This window comes from Pelodiscus sinensis, chromosome 19 (assembly GCF_049634645.1).
Source record: "Pelodiscus sinensis isolate JC-2024 chromosome 19, ASM4963464v1, whole genome shotgun sequence".
Lineage (NCBI taxonomy): Eukaryota > Metazoa > Chordata > Testudines > Trionychidae > Pelodiscus > Pelodiscus sinensis.
The window spans coordinates 30,689,366-30,714,629 of NC_134729.1; the positions used below are offsets into that span (position 1 = coordinate 30,689,366).

Sequence of the window (25,264 nt, forward strand, 5' to 3'; positions counted from 1 at the left end):
GGAAAGATAAGGCAAGGTGGGATTTTCTGTCTAGGCAATGTCTAAGTCAGATAGTACCCTGCAGGTGTTTCTGAGCTAGGAAATGAGGAAGGAAGAGAAGTGTCACAAGGCAATAAAAGGAAATCCAATTACATCTAATACAATTAAATTCTATGAGTTGTTAGAGCCTTCTTCCTGCATGGTGAGGTCATCGGGGAGTTGATAAAATATGTCTGCTGGCTGTAGGGATACCAGGAATGTTGCGGTGCTGAGCCCTAAAGGGGAATGAAGCTTCTGCAAGTATGTCTCAGCAACATTAATATCTGGATTTTTCTTACTGTGGGTTTAGTCCCCATTTTTTACCCCTTGAGGCACAGCCCTACTTAAGGAAAGGAAGGGGTCAGTTCTGTATCACACAAAGCAAAGCGAGATTTCACACTGCTCCCCCATGAAGCAATCTCAGCTCTGGAAATGCAAGAGCTAGTAATATGACTGGTCACTTTCCTGCTCCCCCGCCCCCAATTTAGGAAGAAAAAGCAGCAGTTGCCAAAGCAAAACACTTCTTGGAGTCCAACTTGTATTCTGCAGAAGATCCCTACACTACAGCCCTGACTGCATATGCCCTGACTCTTCTACACAGTCCCTCTGCTGCAGAAATGTTGCGGAAAATGAACAGCATGGCCATTATGCAAGGTACTGTGTGCCTGAGGGCCAAGCTAACTAACTTCTTCTGCTCTGAGGCTTTTCAAACACTGTACTCAGTACAGGCCTCCCTGGGCATTTGTGGAAACAAGCTAACAGCACTTGCCAGCTAGAATAAGTGATCTCAGTTCTCAGCATGTGGAGGATATGTCCCCTGAGGTTAGGACGGCCTCATAACACAAATCAGCTTTTATAACATGGCTCTCCTGATTCTCAAGATACAGGGCACAGTCCTTCAAATCCAGGCGTTTGTTATATTTCACCTTCCCTAGCTTCTAGTTCAGCAATTCTCAAACTTTTTGGCCTGCGGCTCACCCTGCTCAACACAAACCTTTCCACAGACCACCAGCCAACCACCTCTGATGACAAAATGGGTGCAGGAGCGGGCTTGGGGTGGGAGTCTGGCCAAGATTCCAGCCAATGGGAGCAGCAGGGAAAGCTTCCAGGTGAGCAGTTTTCTGCACTGCCGGTTTCCCAGCTAGAGGGATAGAGGAGTGGCAGTGCGCAGAGCCGCTTCTTCTCTCCATAAGCCGGATCCGGCCCACAAGTCTCGGGTCCCGCCTCCCCCACCCCCAGCGGGAAGCCAACCTTGTAGGGGGCGAGTGGGTGTGTGGGACTAGAGCACCAGCAAGGGCTCCCTGCTCTGCGGGGTGGTGAGCTCCAAGCTCATGGCCCACCTGCAAGATCATTGCAGCCCTTTAGTGGCTCACGGACCACACTTTGAAGTTGTATTGTTGGGAGTGGCCTTTGCTGTGAGCAGTGTAACTGCAGCAGAGATTTGCAGTGCCACTGTGTGACACACAGAATGCCACAAAACCTGATCAGTGACACAAGATCTGATTCCACACATGATGCCTTAGGATGCCCCCCACCAAAATAGATCCTTCTTTACAAATCGTTATTGAGCCCCAGCAGTGTTGCTAGTACTATACAGAGCCCAGAGGAATTCATAGTCTGTGCCCCAAGGAACTTGCTCTGTAAATGGAGTGACAGTGCAGTACAGGAGGTGCTTCTGTTTTAGAGCAAACATGTGAGAGCAAAGTTTGATTCTCCCCATGTCTAGAGGCTAGCTGTAACTTCTTTACTATTTTACCATTCTAGATGGCTTTACACACTGGAGCTTAATGGGGACTCTGGTTACTGATGAAGATACATTCATGGGATTTAACAATGGGCTTTCTCAATCAGGTACCTCTGTATGTGGCTATATATGATACCCCTAGTTGGGGAAAAGCTGGCGTTATTCTCTATTTGATATAAAGCCATCAGTGTGCTAACTGCTTTCCAGGTAAGTAAGAAGGGAAGGTCTCTACCTTAAGAAGTTCACATTGTGAAGGCAAATGAATATGAAGGGGGTGCAGCAAAAGTCCAGTGACAGTGAGGCAGCATGCTCACAGTTTGTTAGTTGCATGTCCTTTATAATGTCCCTTTCACCCTCCTTATGTCCGTATTGTTAACCATTTAAGAAAGGAGCAGGAGGCAAGCAAAGGAGAAGGTGGTGGTCAGGCATTGGGAAAAGTAGGAGGTGCAGAGCTGGGTGTAATCCATGTATTGCTTGTGCTTCAGCCCAGTCTCACCAGTCTCGCCATAAATCTTCATAAGAGATGGAGAAGACTACTGAATCTTATAGGGCTCCTTAGGGGAGGTGTCATTTGTCACAAGAAAGTAAAAGTCAGATATATTTACTTTTACAGTAACAGATGTTTGGCCTGGGATTTTCAAAGGAGCCTAAGAGTGAGGTGCACAGTTTCCATTGTCAGTAAATGGGAGTTGTCCACATAACTTAGTCTCCTTTGAATGTGCCAGCTCTAATAATTAACTATTTAAAACCCCAGACTTCACTATCAAGATGCAAAGATGTAAAAATTCATGGAGGAGTCATTGGGCCATGTCAACCATGACTCTGCATGAAAGTCCCATGACAGAGATGTGGAATCAGCCTTGCAGCTTGAATAGTTTGTAGGGGAAAAGGGGGCAAAAATAAATTTGTGCAGGGGCTAAAAATCAAGAAAAAAGAACTGATGTGCCAGAGGAAAAATTAGGTTGGAAGCTGACACACAAAGCCCATTTGGAAAATGCCTGTTAATTTGGATGCAGACGTTTTTCACTGCTTCATTCATCTCTTCCTGTCTTGGACTCACTAGACCTAAAGATTTTTTTAGTTTATGAATCTACAGAGAGGTGATATCTAGCCCAGCCCAGATTCCCTAGTCTAGCTGTGGATTTGCTTGGTTTCCCTTTCAGTTGTATCTGCAGAAGTGGAAATGACAGCATATGCATTGCTGACATACACGCTCCTGGGAGATGTGGCCTCTGCACTTCCAGTGGTTAAATGGCTGTCTCAGCAGAGAAATGCGCTTGGAGGATTCTCATCCACTCAGGCGAGTTCCTTGCAGCATGTGTAATTTCAGCACTGAAATAAATGCCAATGCATCTTGACCGATTTGATACTAATCTAGATTCGGTTTCACTCTGTAATCTAGGAGTAATGCTAAGTCCTGGGGCAAAGAATACCGCACAGCACTCTGTCATGCTCTATGGGTCTGAGCAGTGTAGAGAAACCTGAGTTTCTCTCTCACTTTCTCTTAGACTTCCGAGTAAGAAGGAAGGGTGCAAGGTGAGGGAATGAAGCAATTCTTTTTACTATCTAAGGGTATGTCTACACTACCCCGCTAGTTCGAACTAGCGGGGTAATGTATGCATACCGAACTTGCTAATGAAGCCCGGGATTTGAATTTCCCGGGCTTCATTAGCATAAAGCCGGCTCCGCCATTTTTAAAAGCCGGCTAGTGCGAACCCCGTGCCGCGCGGCTACACGCGGCACGGGCTAGATAGTTCGAACTACGTAGTTATTCCGAACTATCTGTACGCCTCGTTCCACGAGGCGTACAGATAGATCGGAATGGCTACGTAGTTCGAACTATCTAGCCCGTGCCGCGCGGCACGGGGTTCGCACTAGCCGGCTTTTAAAAATGGCGGAGCCGGCTTTATGCTAATGAAGCCTGGGAAATTCAAATCCCGGGCTTCATTAGCAAGTTCGGTATGCATACATTACCCCGCTAGTTCGAACTAGGGGGGTAGTGTAGACATACCCTAAGAGAGTGTGGAGGAAACCAGATGCTGATGAGTGTACAGAATGTTGCTAATTCATAAAGTTGATGCTCCTTGGTTCTTCACTAACTCTGTCCTCTCATTCCCAATTCCCATAGGATACATGTGTAGCTCTTCAGGCTCTGGCTGAATACGCCATTCTTTCCTATGTTGGAGGAGTCAACCTTACCATTTCTCTGGCTTCCACTAATTTAGACTATCAAGAGACTTTTGATCTTAACAAGATGAATAAAAAGGTTCTCCAGACAGCAGTGGTAAGTGGGTGCCTGAACAGACTCAACTTCCTTCCTTTAATGTTACCAGTTTCCCAAAGCAACCTGTGTTGTGACTCAGATCATTTCATTGAGGATGGAGAAAGAGGGGGCTGGATATTGTGAAATCTCAAGATTTTCTGCCCAAACCCTGTTGGAAGAGGCAGCAGATTTTCAGTTATGAGAGCATTCTTTGTTATAACAGATGCCTAGTGTTTGGTTTGAGATCATTATCACTGGCTGCATGCATTAAATAAAGGGACTAAGAAATAATCTTGCATTTTTGTTTTGCTTTTATGTGATTGTATGCAAACTGGAATGCTCTGACACCTAGGCTGTGTCTACACTGGCATGAATTTCCAGAACTGCTTAAAACGGAATACTATTCCGTTTTCAGTTTTTCCAGAAAAGGAGTGTCTACATTGGCAGGTTGCTTTTCTGGAAAAGCCCTTTTTCCGGAAAAGCGTCTGTGGCCAATGTAGACGCGCTTTTCCGGAATAGAGCCCCGATCGCCATTTTCACAATCAGGGCTTTTTTCCGGAAAAGACTACTGGGCTGTCTACACTGGCCCTTTTCCAGAACAGTGTTCCAGAATAAGGACTTATGCCCGAGCAGGAGCAGAATAGTTTTTCCGGAATAGCGGCTGATTTTGTACAGTAGAGCGTCGTTGCTTTTCCGGAAATTCAAGGGCCAGTGTAGACAGCTCGCAGCTTATTCCGGAAAAGTGGCTGATTTTCCGGAATAAGTGGCCCAGTGTAGACACAGCCCTAGAGAGTTAAACAATCTGACATGTCTTAACTGGGGGTTCTCCCATGCTTGTCCCTAGATCCCCAGCATTCCCACTGGACTGTTTGTAAGTGCCAAGGGCGAAGGCTGTTGTCTGATGCAGGTAAGAATACTGCGAGTCTGTGTAAAGGAGCTGAGAAGGTGACATTTAAACAGACAAGATAATCTATTAAACATTAATTTCCTTCCAACCTCTTCCCCCACTGATGAATTGATATGGAGGATTATTTGTTGGCTCTCCATCTCCTAAGCTTTTGTCTGTTTCAAATCTCTAAGGGTTGTCTACACTACAGCACTAATTCGAACTAACTTAGTTCGAATTAGTTAATTTGAACTAAGCTAATTCGAATTAGCGCATCTAGAACTAAAAGCTAGTTCGAATTAGCATTTTGCTAATTCGAACTAGCATGTCCACACAGAGTGGACCCTGAACCAGGGTTAAGGATGGCCGGATGCAGTGCCGGCAGGGCATCAGATTAGGACTTAGAGTGTGGAGCTGCTGTCTCAGGCTAGCCGAGGGCTGTGCTTAAAGGGATCCGACACCCACCCCGGACAGCCAGTTCTCAGGGGTTCCCCGCTTGCAAAGCAGTCCTGGCTTGGAGTGCCCTGAGTGCCCACACTCAGCTCAGCACAGCACTCGGCCATCAGCCCGGCTGCACTTGCCGCAGGCTGCCATCCAGGAGGGGGTTAATCGGGGGGCTGCAGGAGAGTTTCCACCCCGAGGAGCCCGCAGAGCCACCCCAGTACTCCCCATCTGGGGCTCGTACCCCATTCCTCCCTCACCCCCTTCCACTTACCCCTCCCTAGCCCCCCTTCCTGATGTACAAAATAAAGGACACGTTTGTTCAAAAATAGAAACTCTCTTTATTGAACAAAACTCGGGGAGACTGGGAAAAGAAGGTGGGAGGGGGGATGAGAGAGGGTGGGAGAGGGGAGGGCAACTAAAATGATCAGGGGTTTGGAACAGGTCCCATATGAAGAGAGGCTAAAGAGACTGGGACTTCTCAGCTTAGAAAAGAGGAGACTGAGGGGGGATATGATAGAGGTCTATAAAAGCATGAGTGGTGTGGAGAGGGTGCATAAAGAAAAGTTCTTCATTAGTTCCCATAATAGAAGGACTAAAGGACACCAAATGAAATGAATGGGTAGCAGGCTTCAAACTAATAACAGAAAGTTCTTCTTCACAAAGCAAATAATCAACCTGTGGAACTCCTTGCTGCAGGAGGCTGTGAAGGCTAGAACTAGAACAGAGTTTAAAGAGAAGTTAGATAAAGTCATGGAGGTTGGGTCCATGGAGTGCTATTAGCCAGGGGGTAGAAATGGTGTCCCTGGCCTCTGTTTGTGGAAGGCTGGAGATGGATGGCACGAGACAAATGGCTTGGTCATTGTCTTCGGTCCATCCCCTCCAGGGTACCTAGTGTTGGCCGCTGTCAACAGACAGGCTACTGGGCTAGATGGACCTTTGGTCTGACCCAGTACGGCCATTCTAAGCTCAGGGCTCAGGGTCGGGGGTCTCAGTGGACCACCTTGATTTTCATGCACAGCTGCTCCTGGGTGGCCAGGCTGGCAGCTATCCTGCCCTAGACGGCCACTTTCCTGTGTCTAGCGCGGAGGTCGTGGAGGAGGTCCACGATGTCTGCACTAGACCAGGCGGGCGTCCGCCTCTTGCGGACCTGGGCAGTCTCCCGGGAGCCGCCAGCCTGGTCCCGGGACAAGGAGGAGGGTTGGGTGGCAGCGGGTGGCTGGCTCGAGCCGTGCCAGTTGTAGGGTCTGCTGGCTGGGTGCTGGCAGGCTTGCACTTGGCACGGGCATCGTAGCCAACCCGTGCCCCTTTAAGGGCTCCGGGGCCGGGAGGGGGGCAGAAGAATTTCCCTGGTGTTGGCCAGAGTGGCCACCAGGGAAAGCTGGGGAGGGCTAGCCTCCCACTAGTTCGAATTAAGTGGCTACACAGCCCTTAATTCGAACTAGTTAATTTGAACTAGGCGTTAGTCCTCATAGAATGAGGTTTGCCTAGTTCAAATTAAGCACTCCGCTAGTTCGAATTAAGTTCGAACTAGCGGTTTGCGTGTGTAGCACCTATCAAAGTTAATTCGAACTAACATCTGTTAGTTCGAATGAACTTTGTAGTGTAGACAATGTTTGAACTAGGGAGTCCCTAGTTCGAACTAGGGAGGCTAATATAGGCATTTGAAGTTGCAAATCAAGCCCCGGATTTAAATATCCTGCACTTGATTTGCATCTTCCTGGCCGGTCGCCATTTTTTGAAATTTACAAGTCCAGACTAACTGCCCACGTCTACACGCGACAGGGACCTGGTATTTCGAATTAAATCCCTAAATCGAACTACCTGTTATTCCTCTTGCAAGGAGGTTTAGACGTGTAGATGCGGGCAGTTAATCCAGACTTGTACATTTCAAAAATGACAACCGTCCGGGAAGATGCAAATCAAGCGAGGGATATTTAAATCCCGGGCTTGATTTGCAACTTCGAATGCCTACATTAGCCTCTCTAGTTTGAACTAGGGATGCAAATGCAGGCATTCGAAATAGTCAATGAAGCGGGGATTTAAATATCCCGCGCTTCATTAGCATGATCTCGCCGGCGCGTTACTCCGAATGCCAGCTGTTTCAAAAGTGAAAGTGTGCGCACGGACATGTTAGTTTGAACCAAACCCCTTGGTTCGAACTAATGTTACTCCTCAAAAAGTGAGGGGAATGGTACATGAGAGTGTGATTAGAAGTGACAGGTGTGATATTAGAAAGTGAATATTCAGGCTAAATGTCAGGGAATGCTTCCTGGTAGGAAGATGTCAAGCTGTGAGATAATCTTGTAAGAGATTCGCTTTGGTAAAATCTCCCATCTGTACACATTAGTGTAGGTTTGGCAGTTGGAATATCATTGTGAGTAATGGTGTTACTGGTGCTAGTAAATTGCACAAAGTGCACTCCCAAAATGTATGAGGGGTTGGTCTCCTCTCCCTAGAAGTGTTTGGTGATACTGCAGGGTCAAATCAATGCTTTTATTGCTTCACAGTCAGTGGCACTAAAATTAGACCTGATTTCCCCCCTTCCCTCTCTTTGCTGCAGATTGATGTCACTTATAATGTGCCTGACCCTGTTTCTAAACCAGCTTTCCAGCTTCTGGTTAATCTGAAAGAGCCCAAATCAGAACATCATCGTCAAACTCAGCACCCCCTACGGCCCCTCTCTCCAGATGAGAATCACTCAGAAGCCTTCCACAGAGAACGGGCACTGGTGGATGATGATGACCCAGCTTCTGATCAAGATCACCAGGAATACAAAGTGATCCTGGAGACGTGCACTAGGTAGTGAAATCCCTTTATTTCCTTCAACATAGCTCCCTAGTACAGGTTGGCTAGGCTTTTAAACAGCAAGACTTTCCACTAGACCTTCCATTGCAACCACTACCAGATGTTCTGCCACTGTGAATTGTATCCTGTCCTGACACCTGTCGGGTTTGTTTTTTATGGGTTACACACCGATACAAATCTTGATATGTTGACTTTGTTTCAGATCAAGTAAAATGGAACAACTCACTTTTTCTTGTCCTAGTAGTCTAACCTGCTTTTCTTTGGTGTTGAAGCCAAAATAATAGATAGGATAGTTCATGCTTTAATAAAATGTTAATAACGTGTTAAGAGTCTCAAATAAAGATAGGCAAGGAAAGTGTATTAATGGAGTAGTTCCATCAATAATTTAAAGTGATTCAGTAGGACACATAACTGAGACATTTTTCATCTATTTAGTTTTATTTTTTGCATATTCTCAAACTCTACCCCTTTGAAACTGACATTTTTTTTTCTTAAACTCTTTACCTCCTTGGAGTGTGCACATTGTTTTTTTCCATGTGAGGTTTGCTGTGCATATCTCCTTGATATTGCATGGTTACCCATGAGTGCTTGGTTGCTGTCTTTGATATTTTTAATTTTGAAGCACTTTTTGAGAGGAGGAAAAATGTTCACAAAGAATGTACTAATTATATAGACAGGAGGTGACATTTGGCGAGTAGCAGCTCTGATAAAGCCGTTTGGTTGGTTGGTTGGTTGGTTTTTTGTTTTACAAAACCTGAAGAAAAAAGATGATACCATCTTATTACCTTGGGTGTAAAAGAAAAAGTTCCAGAATATTTTCAAAGGCTGTATTAATGAAAGATTCCTTAGAAACCTGAAAGAGTTAGGTAATTCTAAATGAAATATGGCCATCATTCTGTGAATATTATTGATTGGACTCTAATTAAGTATTTATTTGAATTCCATAGTGTAATCTGTTCAGTTTTGGATACAGAAACTCTAACAAAGGATGCTGGTTGCCATAGTATCGGTTTGGAATCTGATTGCTGGTGTGGTGTAAGGGTACGACTACACTGCACGCTTATTTCAGAATAAGCAATTCTGGAAGAAATTCTCCAAAACAGCTTATTTCGAAATAGCGTGTCTGCACAGCAAATGCCCATCGAAGTTGCACTGATTTATTTCGAAATAGAGCATCCACATTCATTGAACACTGAATCACATTTAAGGCCACTTGGAAGCACTTCAGGCAGGGCATCAGGACAGCAGTTACTTCCTGGAGCTGCTACCTGAGGCTAGCTGAGGCTTGAGCTTCAAGGGACCCAACCCCCCTGTACAACTGTGTCTCAGGTTCTTCACCTTTGCCTGCCTCCTGGAGGGGCAGCAAAGCCTTCTCACTGCCTGCTGAGGCTCCCTTGCGAACACCTCCCCTCTCCAGCTATGGAGATGAAGCTGCCTCCAAGCAGTCTTAGAGGTTGTGCTGCAGCTTCCAGGCCCTGCAGGAGCACCCCCCCCCCCCCCCCCGCTCATTGTGGGGAACTTCCTCCTCTCTCTCCGGGCACTGCTCATGTAGTACGCCCCCACCTGCCTTCCCCTGCACATCATGCACCACCACTTTTGGCACGAGGACACCAGCTCTGACTAGTGGGACTGGATCATTATGGAGCAGTGGGACGACCAGCAGTGGTGCCAGTATTTCTGCATGCAAAAGGACACTTTTCTGGAGCTGTGTGAGTGGCTCGCCTCCACCCTCACACAACAGGATACCTACATGTGACCCATCATCCTCCCCCAGAAGTGGATCGCCATTGCCATCTGGAAGCTCGCCATGATCCCTGGGGAGCCAGTTCAGCGTGGGGAGATCAACCGTCGGGGCTGTGGTCATGCAGGTATCGTGCTCTCAGGCTATTGACCCAAGAGGGGGGAGAACTGCTGGAATGGGGTTCCCTGGAGAAGTGGGGGGTGGAAGTCCCCTCCACGGGAGTTTTTCAGTCCCTCCTTCACAAAGCCCTGACGGGGGAGGGGGTAAATAAGGGTTGCTCCTGGTGTGTGGAGTGGGGGCTTCGGGGACCACTCAAGGGCCTTGGCACCTCTGTGATTCTGTTTGTTTGTTTGTCTCCTACAGGCAGTGCGGGCCATCGATATTGTCCTGCTGTGCAGGATAATCAGCCTGGGTGATGTGGACCCTATCAACACCGGCTTTGCTGCCATGGACTTCCCTAACTCTGGGGGGTGCTATTGACAGCACCGACATCCCCATTCAGGCCCCCAAACACCGAGTGTCTGAGTACATTAACTGGAAGGAGTACTTTTTGAAGGTCCTGCAGGCCGTCATGGACCACCACGGCAAGTTCAGGTCTACGTTGGGTGGTCGGGGAAGGCACACGACGTACGTGTCTTCTGCAACTCCAGCCTCTCCCAGAAGCTGCAAGCCAGCACTTTTTTCCCCGACTGCACCATCAGGGTTGGGGACGTGGACATGCTGGTCTGTATTGTGAGGGACGCAGCCTACCCTCTGCTCCCCTGGCTTATGAAGTCCTACACTGGACACCTAAATCTGAGCAAGTGACGCTTCAATGCCAGACTCAGCAGGGCCCGCATTGTGGTGGAGGGCGCCTTCAGGCTTCTCAAGGGGAGGTTCGGTTGCCTCCTCAGCCACCTAGATGTCAGAGAGCAGAGCATCCCTGAAGTGGTGGCAGTGTGTTGTGTCCTTCATAATATTTGTGAAAGCAGGAAGGAGACGTTCCTTCCAGGGTGCGGGGTTGAGATTGGCAGGGCCTTTGAGCAACCACGCACAGCTGCCATCCAGCAGGCCAATCAGGGGGCTTTGCGTATCCGGCAGGCCCTGAGAAAGAGTTTCACACAAGGCCCCCAGTGATACTCTCCCCTGGGCCTCCCCACACAGGGCCTGGGCATCGCCCCTCCTTGCCTTGTCCTCCCATGCCCCTCTCCCTCCCCCATCCCTTGCAGAGACAATAAACTACAGTTTTCAAAAAAATGAACTCCTTGTTTTTAATTGGGGGTAAATGTGACTGGAGAGGGACTGGGAAAGGAACTTTGGAGAAGGGAATTAGAAAGGGAGGAGGGGGGATGAGAATGTTGTAAGGGGGAGGACGGGCTCAGGTCTGAGGCTGGGAGTGGTGCCTGGCTCTGGTGGATCCACTGCCTCATGGTCAGGGCCCTCAGCAGCCACGGGGACGGGACCTAGGAAAGGGAGCTCACCAGCCAGGTGTGAGAGGCATGCACAGAATGCAAGAACTTTCCCCTCACTCCCTTAGGCTGCGTCTATACTGCAGCCTTCTTCTACAAAAGCTTATGCAAATGAAGCGCAGTGTAGAATATCGCCACACTTCATTTGCATAATTAATTAGCAGCTGTTTTTGTGCAAGAGGCTTTTGCACAAAAAGGAGCTGTGTCGACGGCTTCTTTTTGCGCAAAACTCCTCTCTTGCACAAGAGCCGTTCTTCCTGAAAAAATTAGGAAGAACAGCTCTTGTGCAAGAGGGTTTTTTTGTGCAAAAAGAAGCCATCTACACAGCTCCTTTTTGTGCAAAAGCCTCTTGCACAAAAACAGCTGCAAATTAATTATGCAAATGAAGCATGGCAATATTCTACACTGCATTTCATTTGCATAAGCTTTTGCAGAAGAAGGCTGCAGTATAGACATAGCCTTAATGTCCATAGAATGGTATGAAAAGCAAGCCATGTCGGGGTGCAAAGCTGCTGCTCCCCCCCCACCTCTCAAAATGGCACCCTTGAATTTTTGGCTAGCAAAAGCAGAGAGCAGCATTTATAAAACTAAAGAGAATGTGGTTTGGGATTAGGTGTCCTCTGCTCTTAGACCCTGTGTGTAACTTTTCTCTGAAAGCATCTGTCTCAAGTCTGCTTCATATCCAGCTGCCTCCATTGTGGTTTAACTCAGTTCCTGACTTTATTCTCTCTTATTTTACCCCCCTTGGGAAGGTGGCTGCACTCAGGATCATCAAACATGGCTGTCTTGGAGGTGCCCTTATTCTCAGGTTTCCGAGCGAATATTGAAAGCCTAGAGCAGGTAAGATATATTGAGAGTGCACTGCACGTGCTTAGCGCTTGATCTTTGCTCTTCCATTAACAGGGATTCTTTTTGAGGGGCTTTGTGGGATAGGTAAATGCCATATACAGAGGATAGGAAATTTCACTTGTCAGAAAATATTTCTCTGAAGTGGGGAAACAGATGTTCTGAGTAAGATTAACAAATTTACCTAACTCAGCCAAGTAAGCCTTTATTACTGTGCATGGTTCATGGGAATTAAATGAGACTCATTTGGAAAAGCTGAAGTGAAAATGTGCTTCAACAGGAGCTGTTTATGGCTTCTTAGGGGCTGTATTATCTCCAACATCTGGATTTGATTTCATTGGAGGCTCTGTGTCTTGGAAAAAAAAATTCTGCAAGAACATCATGTTTATTGCAAGCCAAACTGAGGTGGACAGAATGTGCCTCTTGCCCAGCCAGCCCTCTAGGAGGGAAGAACTACAGTGTTCAGATTTACTCTAGGCTTTGTTGCCACATTACACTGTTTCCGTTGCTTTTTGATGTTATAAATAAAATTGTTAGTGGCGCTATATCTGAAGAGAGAAAATAAACTAACATACTATCTCTAAGAAACAGCAAAAAGCTAATCAGGAATTCTCTACTCAACAAGCCTCTTCCTTTAATGGCTTTGTCTTTACTGTGGGGGGAGGGGGGCCGGGGAAGCTGTGTTCATAACTCAAGTTAACAAACTTGAAGTACAATTCTAGTGAAGAAAATGCAGTTTAATTTGACTTACTAACTCATATGAAGTCTACTCGCTCCCTTGTCTTCAGTAGCATTGCTCCTCAAATAAGATAATTCAAGTTGAGAATAAACCTTCCCCCCACCTGTAGTAAAATATAGTAAAAACTATGTGTGCTTCTTCCCCTTTCCATTACTTAAGCTTGAAACAGTACATATCATTTAGCCGATTGCGCATGTTTTAGAAGCTGTAGAGGAACTAGCTGTTTAGAACCATTTCTCAAGGACTGGAGTACACGTATTACTTGAGTTAGGGAAATTTGCTAATTGCTATTGCTTAAGTAAGCTGTACTGGTGGTTGTTACTGAATGGAATAGAGTTGAAATATGCTAACCAATAACGTGGCAACACGAAGCTAAGGTAACAAATCAAGACGTGCCAAGTTAGATAAGAAAGTTAAAGAAAGTATAAAAAGGATGCTTAGCCAACGCTCAGGGTCAGCTTTGCTTTGAGCAATAGCTCCTTGGCTGACCATTGCTTGCAAACAATAAAATGGAGTTGGACCCAGCCTGAAAGTGTGACTCTCTTCTGTGGGCAAATTAGACTGGCCTCCAGGGGACAAACCTTGCTATTTATGCAACACACCCAGTGAAGATGAAACCATTGTGTGCATCTTCAGAGGGCTGAAGTTTGACTCAAAACTTGCCCTCAGATGCTTGCACATAAATGGAACCAGTGAGATTGTATACAGGCAGTCCCCGGGTTACATGGATCCCTACTTACAAACGGGGTGAGGCAACCCCGCACTAGCTGCTTCCCCCCAGCAGACCAGGGAGACGCGAAGCTAGCGCCCCCCCCCCCCCCCCCCAGCAGACCAGGGAGACGCGGAGCGGCTTTTCTCAGCAGACACCTCCGCTTGAGACTAAAGGCCTGAGGGAAGTGAGGTCTGGGAGAATAAAACTGAGCTCTGGAGAAATGTTTGGCTAGAGTTTCCCCTACAATATGTACCAGTTCCGACTTACATACAAATTCAACTTAAGAACACACCTACAGTCCCTATCTTGTACGTAACCCGGGGACTTCCTGTATTAGTATCTGAGAATAGAATTTGCCCTTTTATGTATTAGGGGAGCATGTAAACTTAGTGTTGTGCAGATATGTATGCCTCTATTGTAAAAATGGGTAGCAGTATTTAATGAATGTATGCACCCTTGGAGTCTCCAGATTCCGGTGTTTTTTAATATATGCATTTGAAAACGAAATATCAGTATAAGGAAATATCACCAGCAAGAGTCTCCCATATTGCTGTGTGAAGTTAATGAGGAAATCAACTGAGGCCAATCTTGGTTTGTTTGCATCACACCCCACAGAAGTGCTATAGTATAGATGCTTATTTGTGTTGCTTTGAAAGAAAATCCCTTTTCCATGCAGATTTACGTGGATGGATGGAAAACTGGCCCAGGAGCAGGAGATGTAGGGCAGCTTTAAAGCAAATTGAAACATTCCCAGTGGGAATCACTGTCAGGACCTCTTCTCTATTAGCCAGAGAGATGGATGAGGGGGCAGGTACAGAGAAGTTACTAGCTGTGAAGGGCTAAGGGAGCTGCTGAACTTATTCTCCTTAGAGAAGAGGAAGCTCTGAGGTTTCAGAAATAATGGAAGGAACTGGTTGTCATTAACAATACATTGTTCACACTGGATAGGAGATCATACGTTAGGGCTATGTCTACAATGGCACCCTTTTCCGGAAATGCTTAAAACGGAACAGTTTTCCGTTATAAGTATTTCCGGAAAAAACGCGTCTACATAGGCTGGATGCTTTTCCGGAAAAGCACTTTTCCGGAAAAGCGTCCGTGGCCAATGTAGACGCGCTTTTCCGGAAAAAAGCCCTTATCGTCATTTTTGCGATCGGGGCTTTTTTGCGGAAAAGACTACTGGGCTGTCTACACTGGCCCTTTTCCGGAACAGTTTTTCCGGAAAAGGACTTTTGCCCGAACGGGAGCAGCATAGTTTTTCCAGAAAAACACTGACAATTTTACAGTAGATCGTCAGTACTTTTCCGGAAAAGCAAGCGGCCAGTGTAGACAGCTCGCAGCTTATTCCGGAAAAGCAGCTGCTTTTCCGGAATAAGTGGCCCAGTGTAGACACAGCCTAGGTGTGAAGTGTGAGCAGTGTTCTGCTGGGAAGAATTGCATTGCGTGAATGGGACTAAATCTTTGGAATGTTACTGGAAAGGGCAATTGAATCAAATAATATAAAAGAGTCTAAGAGAGGTCCCGGTTTGTTTCTGAAAAAGCAAGGAGTGAAGCATTAGAAAGCACTGGCATATTGGCCTAAGCAGCTACCGTGGCCCGATGAAGTTGAACAAGCAGTAGAAGTTCTCAGGACAGGCTGTGCTGGCCTAATCCTTGCCTCTGCACAGCACAGGAATGTTAGAATGAACTGCTGGAGTGGATTTTCCTCCTGGGCAGCCAGGCCCCTGGGCAAGGTTGGGGGAGCTGGCTGTTTTCCAGGAAGAGGCAGAGCCAGGGGCAACCAATCCTAAGTACCACCCGGCATGCACCGCATAGTGCTCTGGTGGTGATTTGAAGGGACTGGGGCTCCAGCTTTTTTAATCTCTGGGCCCTGGGGCAGCTGCCCCCTTTACCGCCTCTGTCGGCAGGTTTGCTCTTGGGATTTCAGGTGCTGATGGGTTTTTTTGAGGGGAGGGGAGGCTGCAGGGTTTGTGGGTCAGTTAATCCTACAATGGTTTTGGCCAAGAGAGTTGAGTTCTGCTGTAAGACTGATTTTATTGTTGTGCCAACCAGGTGGTTATTTATGGAGGGGGAATGAATTATTGGGATTTGTTCTAGGGATGTGAACAACTAGTCAACCATCCAATACGCAAATGCTTATCCGATAGTCGACATAGTAGTCAACTAGTAGCTTCTCCCCACTTTTGCTGCCTCTATCAGAAAGAGGCAGCGGGGGGGAGGGGGAGAGGTGCTTCGAAGTCGCAGCACAGTACTTTTGCCTTTGAAGTGTAGCAACAACCCTGCAGCTGTTGCTACACTTCAAAGGTGGAGGCGCCCTTATTAACTAATCCAACCATGGCCCACCCATGGCTCATGAGCTGCATGCGGCTCTTCCCTCCCCAAAAGTGCGGCTTGCAAAGCTGCTCCTGCACCCCCTCAATGGCTCCCTGTCCCCCCGGCTCCCCTCTGGCCCCCCGACTCCCTGTGCTCACCAGGTCGGCAATTCAAAATGGCGCCCAAGATGACAGCCATCGATGGGTTTTTTGTTTTTTTGCTTGACAATTCTGGTGCAGCTCTTCACATTTTTTCCGCTGCTATTTCATCTGTCTTTGTTAAATGGGTTGGCCACCCCTGGACTAAATCGCATAGTCGATGTAAATTGCATTGACTGTTCGATTAGCCCAGTGGTCCCCAACGTGGTGCCCGCGGGCTCCATGGCGCCCGCCGAGGCATTTGTGTGCGCCCGCCGACAACCTGGGCCATCCCCGTCCCCGAAGCGCGGCGCACTGGAGGCGCTGGCCCCAGGCGCACGACACGCACCGGCGCCTGGTGCGCGGTGCTCGGGCGGCCCCAGCCCCGGGGTACATGCGGGCTCGCCGGTGCCGGCCCCGGGCCCACGGCACCAGGTGCTCGGGCGGCCCCGGCCCACATGCCAGCGCTGGGTGCAAGGGCATCTCCGCCCCTGGTGTACCCCAGGATGCGCAGCCCCGCCCTCGGGCGCCCAGCACGTGAGTGGCCCCACCCCCCGGGCACCTGGCGCGTGAGTGGCCCCACCCCCCGGGCACCTGGCGCGTGAGTGGCCCCACCCCCCGGGCACCTGGCGCGTGAGTGGCCCCACCCCCCGGGCACCTGGCGCGTGAGTGGCCCCACCCCCCGGGCACCTGGCGCGTGAGTGGCCCCACCCCCCGGGCGCCCGGGAGCCTCTAAAGGTTGGGGACCACTGGAATAGCCAATTAATCGATATTTTACATCCCTAGTTTGTTGTGCACATTCTGGGGATGAGATTTTTAAAGTAGGACTCTGGAACAGAGTCTCTCGCTCGGTGCCCCACCCTGCAAGGGAGCGCCATGCTTAGAGTCAACCGCCAGCTGAACAGCGCTGGTAGCTGACTTTAAGTGCTGAGCCCCTTACAGGAGAGAGGAGACTTCATGCACTGCCCCTGCCCCCAATCCCTGAGGGAGCACATGAAGTCTCCTCCCACCCTGCCTCCATCCTACAAGGAGCATGCAGCGCTTAGAAATGTCGCGCCCCTTGCAGGGCGGAAAGAGACTTTGTGCGCTCCTCCACCCACAGGCCAATCAGAGCCTGGGGGCAGGGAAAGCATGCAACGTATCCTCCTGCCCTGCCCCATTCCTGCAAGGAGCGCGTGGTGTTTCTAAGCACCGTGCGCTCCCTGCAGGACAGGAGCAAGGCAGAAGGAGACTTCATGTGCTCCTCTCCATCCCCAAGCCCTAATTGGCCTGGGGGTTGGGGGGAGCGCGAAGTCTCTTGCTCCCTCCCCTTGAGTACATGGAGCTTAGAGTCAACCGCCAGGGTTGACTCTAAGCGCTGCACACTCCCCAGTCCCTAGATCCTGATTGGCCTGGGGCAGGGGAGTGGCATGGCCTCTGCAGGCCGTATTAACCCTCTTGGCGGGCCGGATCCAGCCCGTGGAGGCCCTTTTGCCCATCTCTGACATAGCCTCAAATGTGGCTCTTCTGTGGAACATTTTGTCACTAGAGAGCCAAGACCTGATATTCCTATCTCTTGTGTTTTCTTGCTGCTCCTCGATCGGGTTTCCTTGTTTGAGATTTGCGCTCACAAGGCAATAGTGTGCACAGCCGGTATTCCCATGCAGCTCTGGGAATGGGGATGGCAGCCCCCCCTTACTGTGTAGCCACAAATCCTCCTAATAGTGCCAGGTGTTGACAAGATCAGGGGTCACTACAGGTTGGCATGTCAAACTTCACCAAAAAAATGCAACTTTAGCTGAGCAGAGAATTTCTCGGTGGCGCCAGTCTCACTGAGCCCTCATAAAAGGGCTGTCTGCAACCCTCCATTGCTGAGTAATAACAGCCACCAGGCCCCTAAAGTTATACGGACAAATTAAACTGGCGCTTTCCATGTTGTGTGGGACTTAAACACATGTTCCTTTTCTTGTTCCAGTAATAGCAGGAAGCTGGGCACAAGGTTTTACAGCTCTGAGCAGTTCACAAAAGAAATTCACCTCTAAAAATATTAATAGCAGGTTGGGAGAATTACAGTGCATGTGAGTTTAGCCACATTAACAAATAATAATAATAATGCTTTGATCTCTTTTCCTGAGGGCATTGTTTCTGGGTTCTCACAGCACTTTAGGAACAGTATTTAAAGAACTATAAGATAAGTAAATATTGTTCTTGCATCACAAATGGGTCAACAGACAGGTTAACAGAGTTACCTAAAATCACATAGAGCACAGTTGGAAATAGAACCCAGGCATCCCGACTTCCAATCCAGTGGACATCATTCCAATGGATTTAATAGAAATTTCTATTGAAATTGTTTTAAAAATCTATAGAATTTAAATAGAGATGTAGCCGTGTTAGTCTGGGGTAGCTGAAGCAAAATGCAGGACAATGTAGCACTTTAAAGACTAACAAGATGGTTTATTAGATGATGAGCTTTCGTGGGCCAGACCCACTTCCTCAGATCAAATAGTGGAAGAAAATAGTCACAACCATATATACCAAAGGATACAGTTAAAAAAATGAACAAATATGAAAAGGACAAATCACATTGCAGAACAGAAGGGAAATGCGGGGGGGGGGGGGGGGTAAGTGTCTCCTTCCTCCCCCCCCCCCCCCCCCCCCGCATCCCCCTCCTGTTCTGCAATGTGATTTGTCCTTTTCATATTTGTTCTTTTTTTTAATTGTATCCTTTGGTATATATGGTTGTGACTATTTTCTTCCACTATTTGATCTGAGGAAGTGGGTCTGGCCCACGAAAGCTCATCATCTAATAAACCATCTTGTTAGTCTTTAAAGTGCTACATTGTCCTGCATTTTGCTATAGAATTTAATAGAGAGCAAGACTCTTTCTATGGTCTTTTGAGAGACCCTAGAGCAAAGATGGGCATCCTGCAGCCCACTGTAGTTCTGTGTGTGGCCTCTGAGGCATTTTGCTTAGCATTGCCCATACACAGGGTTGCCGGGTTATGCTGGTTTCCGTCTGTGTGGGTTTTTTCCCCTATTGGTATTACTAAAGTAACATGCACATGGGGCAGGGGCGCATGAAGTGAGGTGTGTGCTGATTACACACAGCATTGACTGAGAGAGCCATGCGCTCCCTTTGTATTCAATCAAAGTGCAGTATCAATCAGTTGGCACCCCCCACACATTCTAGGGATGCAAGTACATTTAGCAAAGGTACCCTGCCCCTGGAGATCATCTTGGTTATGACAGTCTTGTGGCCCACTTATGTGGCCGCTCACAGGTTGCTCATTGCTGTGTTATAGCGTTCTGTAGCAGGCATATAATTATCCGTTTCTGGGGAATGACTCAATCATTCAGGGTATGTCTACACTACAGCGCTAATTCGAACTAACTTAGTTCGAATTAGTTAATTTGAACTAAGCTAATTCGAACTAACGGATCCAGACTAAAAAACTAGTTCGAATTAGCGTTTTGCTAATTCGAACTAGCATGTCCACATTAAGTGGACCCTGAACCGGGCTTAAGGATGGCCGGAAGCAGTGCCGGCAGGGCATCAGAGAAGATCTTAGATCGTGGAGATGCTTTCTCAGGCTAGCCGAGGGCTGTGCTTAAAGGGTCCCGACCCCCACCCCGGACAGACAGTTCTCAGGGGTGCCCCGCTTGCAAAGCAGTCCTGGCTTGGATTGCCCGGACTACCCACACTGGGCACATCACACCACTCGGCCATCAGCCCGGCTGCACTTGCCGCAGGCTGCCATCTGGGGAGAAGGGGCAATTGGGGGGCTGCAGGAGAGCTTCCACCCCCAGAAGCCCACAGAGCCAGCCCAGTTCTCCCCATCGGGGGTGCATACCCCATTCCTCCCTCACCTCCTTCCACTTACCCTTCCCTAGCCCCTCTTCTTGATGTACAAAATAAAGATAACGTGTCTCCCAAAATGGAATCTGTCTTTATTGAACAAAACTGGGGGAGACTGGGAAAAGGAGGTGGGAGAGGGGAAGAGAGAGGCTGGGAGAGGGGAAGGCAACTAAAATGATGAGGGGTTGGGAACAGGTCCCATATGAAGAGAGGCTAAAGAGACTGGGACGTCTCAGCTTAGAAAAGAGGAGACGGAGGGGAGACAGGATCGAGGTCTCTAAAAGCAGGAGTTGGGTGGAGAGGGTGCATACAGAAAAGTTCTTCATTAGTTCCCATAAAGAAGGACTAGAGGACACCAAAGGAAAGGAATGGGTAGCAGGCTTCAAACTAGTAACAGAAAGTTGTTCTTCACAAAGCAAAGAGTCAACCTGTGGAACTCCTTGCTGCAGGAGGCTGTGAAGGCTAGAACTAGAGCAGAGTTTAAAGGGAAGTGAGATCAAGTCGTGGAGGCTGGGTCCATGGAGTAGTATTAGCCAGGGGGTAGGAGTGGTGTCCCTGCCCAAGGTTTGTGGAAGGCTGGAGAGGGATGGCACGAGACAAATGGCTTGGTCACTGTCTTCGGTCCATCCCATCCGGGGTCCCTAGGGTTGGCCGCTATCGGCAGACAGGCTACTAGGCTAGATGGACCTTTGGTCTGACCCAGGACGGCCATTCTAAGCTCAGGGCTCAGGGTCGGGGGTCTCGCTGGACTCTCTTGATTCTCTTGCACACCTGCTCCTGGGTGGCCAGGCTGGCAGCTCTCCTGCCCTAGACGGCCACTTTCCTGTGCCTAGTGCGGAGGTCGTGGACGAGGTCCACGATGTCTGCACTAGCCCAGGCGGGTGCCCGCCTCTTGCGGACCTGGGCAAGCTCCCGGGAGCCGCCAGCCTGGTCCCGGGAAGAGGGGGAGGGCTGGGGGGCATCGGATGGGTGGCTCGATCCGTGCCAAGTGCAGGGTCTGCTGGCTGGGTGCTGGCAGGCTTGCACCTGGCACGGGCACCGTAGCCAACCCGTGCCCCTATAAGGGGGCCGGGGCCGGGAGGGGGGCAGAAGGGTTTCCCTGGTGTTGGCCAGAGTGGCCACCAGGGAAACCTGGGGAGGGCTAGCCTCCCACTAGTTCGAACTAGGCTTAATCCTCGTAAAATGAGGTTTTCCTAGTTCGAACTAAGCGCTCTGCTAGTTCGAATTAAATTCGAACTAGCGGAGCGCTAGTGTAGCGCCTAGGAAAGTTAGTTCGAACTAACGTCCGTTAGTTCGAACTAACTTTGTAGTGTAGACATACCCTCAGTCATCAAGTTATTGTCTGATAAATTCCCTTGAACATTTCCATAAGGGTAGAAACCCTGCTGCATACATAGCACAGAGAGAACAGCTTTGGGGACACTGTTGGACACAGCTGAAGTGGATTCAGGGAACCAGCACTGTAGGTGGGGGTTTTGTTCTGAAATCCTTAGCATGTGCAGATCATAACAATACAATAATTAATGAGCATGTGCAGCGTAAGCATATGTGCCTAGCTAGCACAATGCATACTGCAATTCCCTGTGGGTATGTCTACACTTGCCCCCTACTTCAAAGTAAGGAGGCAAATGAAGCATACAGAAATTGCAAATCAAGCCCAGGATTTAAATATCCCACGCTTGATTTGCATGTTCCCGGCCGGTCGCCATTTTAGAAATTCACTAGCCTGGAGTAACTGCCCGCGTCCAATTTAAAGCCCCTAATTCGAATTAGTTGGTAAACCTCATTGCAGGCAGTTACTCCAGACTAGTGAATTTCTAACTAGTGTAGACATACCCTGTGGCTCCAGAGGTAGAGAAGGTGAATAGTAGAGGGTTGGTCTGACATCCTTATCTCTGAAGGAGGGTGTCAGGGTCTCTTTCAGATGGCTGCTTTTCTCAAATATAAGGATTAATTTTCTGACAGAAGAATGTTTTGAGTTGTTTGAGCCAGCAGCAATGGTTGGAGGGGGCCTTTAATACCCAGTGTGATCAATCAGCATAATTTCCTAGCAGATTTGAGGGAGTGTAAACAAGAAACTGCACTCTAGCAAGCGTTTTGGAGTGTCTGGATTGAGTCTTGGTACTGAAAATAATCGAGGAGCTATGCGGATTATGGATGCTATGTTAAATGAGTTCTAGTGGGGATGAACATGGCTCCAATAGCCAGCAAGTGTGGCACCATAACACATTGCCCTTTACAGGACAATTCACATAATAGACAGATCACATCAGAAAAAACACAAGCTTAATTTCCTCCCGATGTATCTGGAGGTATATGTGACTCTTACTGCAGTCAGCACCACCTTAGCCTCTGAGGTAATTTTCCAACAAGGAGAAGTTGTGTTTTCTTTAGTTTCTGACTGGGTTTTTGCTAAGTGCTTTGAAAGCTTTGTGTTTCTGTTGACTGCAAAATATTTTCTCTAAAATGAGTTTGATAACCTTCTTCATTTCCTTCCAGCTATTAATGAACAAACAAATTGGATTAAAAAGATACGAAGTTGATGGAAGAAAAATCCTTTTTTATTTTGATGAGGTAATGACTGCATATGATTTTGTTAATGATCAGTGGATCGGACTTAAACAAAATAATAATGAATACTTTGCCTTACATAGCCCCTCAATACAAACTTTAATTGGCAAGCCTCATGAGCCCCTTCTGAGGCAGGCATCCATCATCCACATTTTTGACAGAAAACGAAGGCAACAAAAGATGGAGCAGACTTGCTCCAAACCATACAGGAGGTCAAAATAGATCCCAGTTTCCCTGGTTTCCAATCCTGTGCTTTAATCACAAAATAATCTGATATTAGGGTCACCAAAAGGCTATGTAAAAATAACCCTTTACTCAGATCCATTTGCAATGAGTATTTGGAGTCAGACCTGTAAATCCAGTGCATATTGAAAAAGGGAGCTGGTGTCATTTCTGCCTTGCTCATCAGCAACAGTATCTTTAACTAAATTCCATTTGCACAATAGCTCATCACTGATGATGATGATGATGATGATGATGCATAAGCCAGAAGAGCACAGCTGGGTGTCAGATGCCTGGTTGAGTTTGTGGCACTGGCACACTGCTCCTAATGCAGGGTGTGCCTTATACAGGATTAAAATTGACTTCTGTTTTGTCAATCTACACTTGTCACTGCATAGTAAATAGGGTTGGTCTTGGAAAGTACTTTGGTTTGTGCCAGTATCTAGTACAGTGAGGGTTGAGCTAAATGATGCACACTGTATAACAGTAAGCAACTGGCTTACTTCACTAACTTATATACCTGCAGTGTAAGTTAAACTAAAACTCCTATGCTCTTTTTGCAGATTCCTAGCCAGTGCATGACTTGTGTAAAATTTCAAGCCTTCAGGGAGTATATAGTTGGGAAAACTGCTCCTGTCCCCATCAAAGTGTATGATTACTATGAACCAGGTATGTGCTTTTTGACTTTGGGTCTTGCTAACGCTAAAGCTGAAGATGCATGGCTTGTTTATAATTTGTCATTCTTGCCGCTCTGTAGCATTTGAAGCAACTCGTTTCTACAATGTGAGTGAAAACAGCCCCCTGGCTCGGGAGCTCTGTGATGGGCCAATGTGCAATGAGGTGGAGAGCTCAGCCAATCACTGGGTTGGTAAGTTGCAGCAAAGCTGAGCAGTCAGTCTCTGAAAGTAGAATCCAAAAAGGTCTATAGCTCAGGAATTCAGAACGGATTGTGAGGCTTTTAAAAAGAGGTTGAGTTCTAGAGGGGACAGTTTCTAGAGGCTAGAATAGTGAGTATTTTAGATGCCTGTGATGAGCACAGAAATGACTACAGCAGATCAGACCAATGATGCACTCAATATGATCACAATAAGTTACTAGTACATGTTGCATCAGAGAGAGGAATAATGTACAATTATGGAATAATCTGCTAATTAGGGAAGTTTTCTCCTGATTCCTATCAGTTATTGGTTGTTATGCACTGAAAATGGTCCTTATATCCCTTAAAAATTTCTTAATCTTTTATCTAACTCAATTGTGGATGTTGCTGTTATTCATTCCTATGAATATTGCGATTTTTTTATCTTGTTTAAATTTTGAACTCAGAAACAACTTGTGACAGAGTTCCACAGGTTATCTTGGTAGACAGAGTAGTTTCATCTGTCTGCCACAACAATAACTTCATCAAAAGACTTCTTACTTCTTTCTGTCTCTCAATATGCACAATTTGATTGGAGGAGAGAGGGAGCTGTACTGTATGTAGACTTGACATATTACAGCCATAGCTGCTACTCCAGAGTGGCTGGTCTATTCCCACAGCTTTCTGCTTCAGTAAGTTCATAAGCTCCTTTTGAGAAGCTGCTGAGAATTCTTATTAAAAAGCATGTCTAGGAAGCACAAGGAAAAAAATAAAAAATATACTCTCTCCTTTGCTTCTGATGTTCCTGCTTCCATTTCAGGTTTTGTTCACTCTGGACCATGCAACAATGTTTTTGGCTGTTTAGAAGATGAGTATTTTGAGCAATGCATGTGCTCCCGGGACTGTGGCTATGATGGGGAGCCAGTGTGTGGGTCAGATGGGATGATTTATCAGAACCATTGCCAGATGGAGGTAGCATCCTGCAGGAATAATACCAGGATAGAGCAGATACCTATGTCTCAATGTTCTGCTTGTAAGTTCCATTTAGTTTCCTGTTCTGTTGTTACGGGTTAGCCAAGGCAGTCCACGACCTCTCCTGAACAAGGTCTGCTGATTAAATTGTATCTGATGTGGACAAGTGGAGGATTTGAACTCCGTCTCCAAAAGTGAAAAAGTAGCTCCCTGTCCTGCTACACATGATCTGGGCCTTGCATTTGGTAAGAGTTGCTAGTTTCCTGCTGTGCTGAAATGGTCAGACTTGGGTTTACATATATCAGGGATGAAAGTTTTACCAGTCAAAATTCCCTTAAGAAATTCAGTGGTTCCATTTATATTCATCCACAATGATGTCTCCAGTTATTAATGAGCCCTGGGACCTGAGAGGACTCTGAAAGATTTCCAATGTACTTTCATCAGGTGTGGTGTGGTAATTTGATTAACTGTTTAATTATAGATAGAACACTGAACATTGTGATTTCATGGACTGCATAAAAATTCCCCAAATTAGCCCAAGACTATAATTTGTTTTCTAACAGTGAAGAAGCAGAAATGGGTACCTCTGCTTCTCCCTCCCCATTGTGGCCAAAAGCTGCTTGTGGGGCATTCGCAGACCAGTCCCATGCCAGAGGTGGGCAGGGAAGTGGGGGAGAGGTTGCTGAGCTGAGGATGGACGTGGGGATTG

At 47.4% G+C, this 25,264-nt stretch overlaps 1 protein-coding gene across 4 annotated transcripts in view; it reads left to right on the top strand.

The window, feature by feature from the left end:
* CPAMD8 (C3 and PZP like alpha-2-macroglobulin domain containing 8) overlaps positions 1-25,264 on the top strand; it is a 171,509-nt gene that overhangs the window by 130,934 nt on the left and 15,311 nt on the right. Inside the window, exons 30-40 of one of the 4 annotated variants that reach the window (XR_012896754.1) lie at positions 507-672; positions 1,783-1,869; positions 2,926-3,062; positions 3,891-4,046; positions 4,870-4,932; positions 7,916-8,154; positions 12,102-12,189; positions 22,434-22,508; positions 23,291-23,396; positions 23,485-23,595; positions 24,658-24,800. Coding sequence is in view for 3 of the 4 variants with exons in the window: in XM_075903344.1 (XP_075759459.1) it covers positions 507-672; positions 1,783-1,869; positions 2,926-3,062; positions 3,891-4,046; positions 4,870-4,932; positions 7,916-8,154; positions 12,102-12,189; positions 22,434-22,508; positions 23,291-23,396; positions 23,485-23,595; positions 24,404-24,616 (1,441 nt within the window). In the remaining variant the exon portion in view is untranslated. Of the gene's footprint in view, positions 1-506; positions 673-1,782; positions 1,870-2,925; positions 3,063-3,890; positions 4,047-4,869; positions 4,933-7,915; positions 8,155-12,101; positions 12,190-22,433; positions 22,509-23,290; positions 23,397-23,484; positions 23,596-24,403; positions 24,617-24,657; positions 24,801-25,264 lie in introns of all 4 variants that reach the window. The other 3 variants (XM_075903344.1, XM_075903346.1, XM_075903345.1) reach the window with 3 other exon arrangements.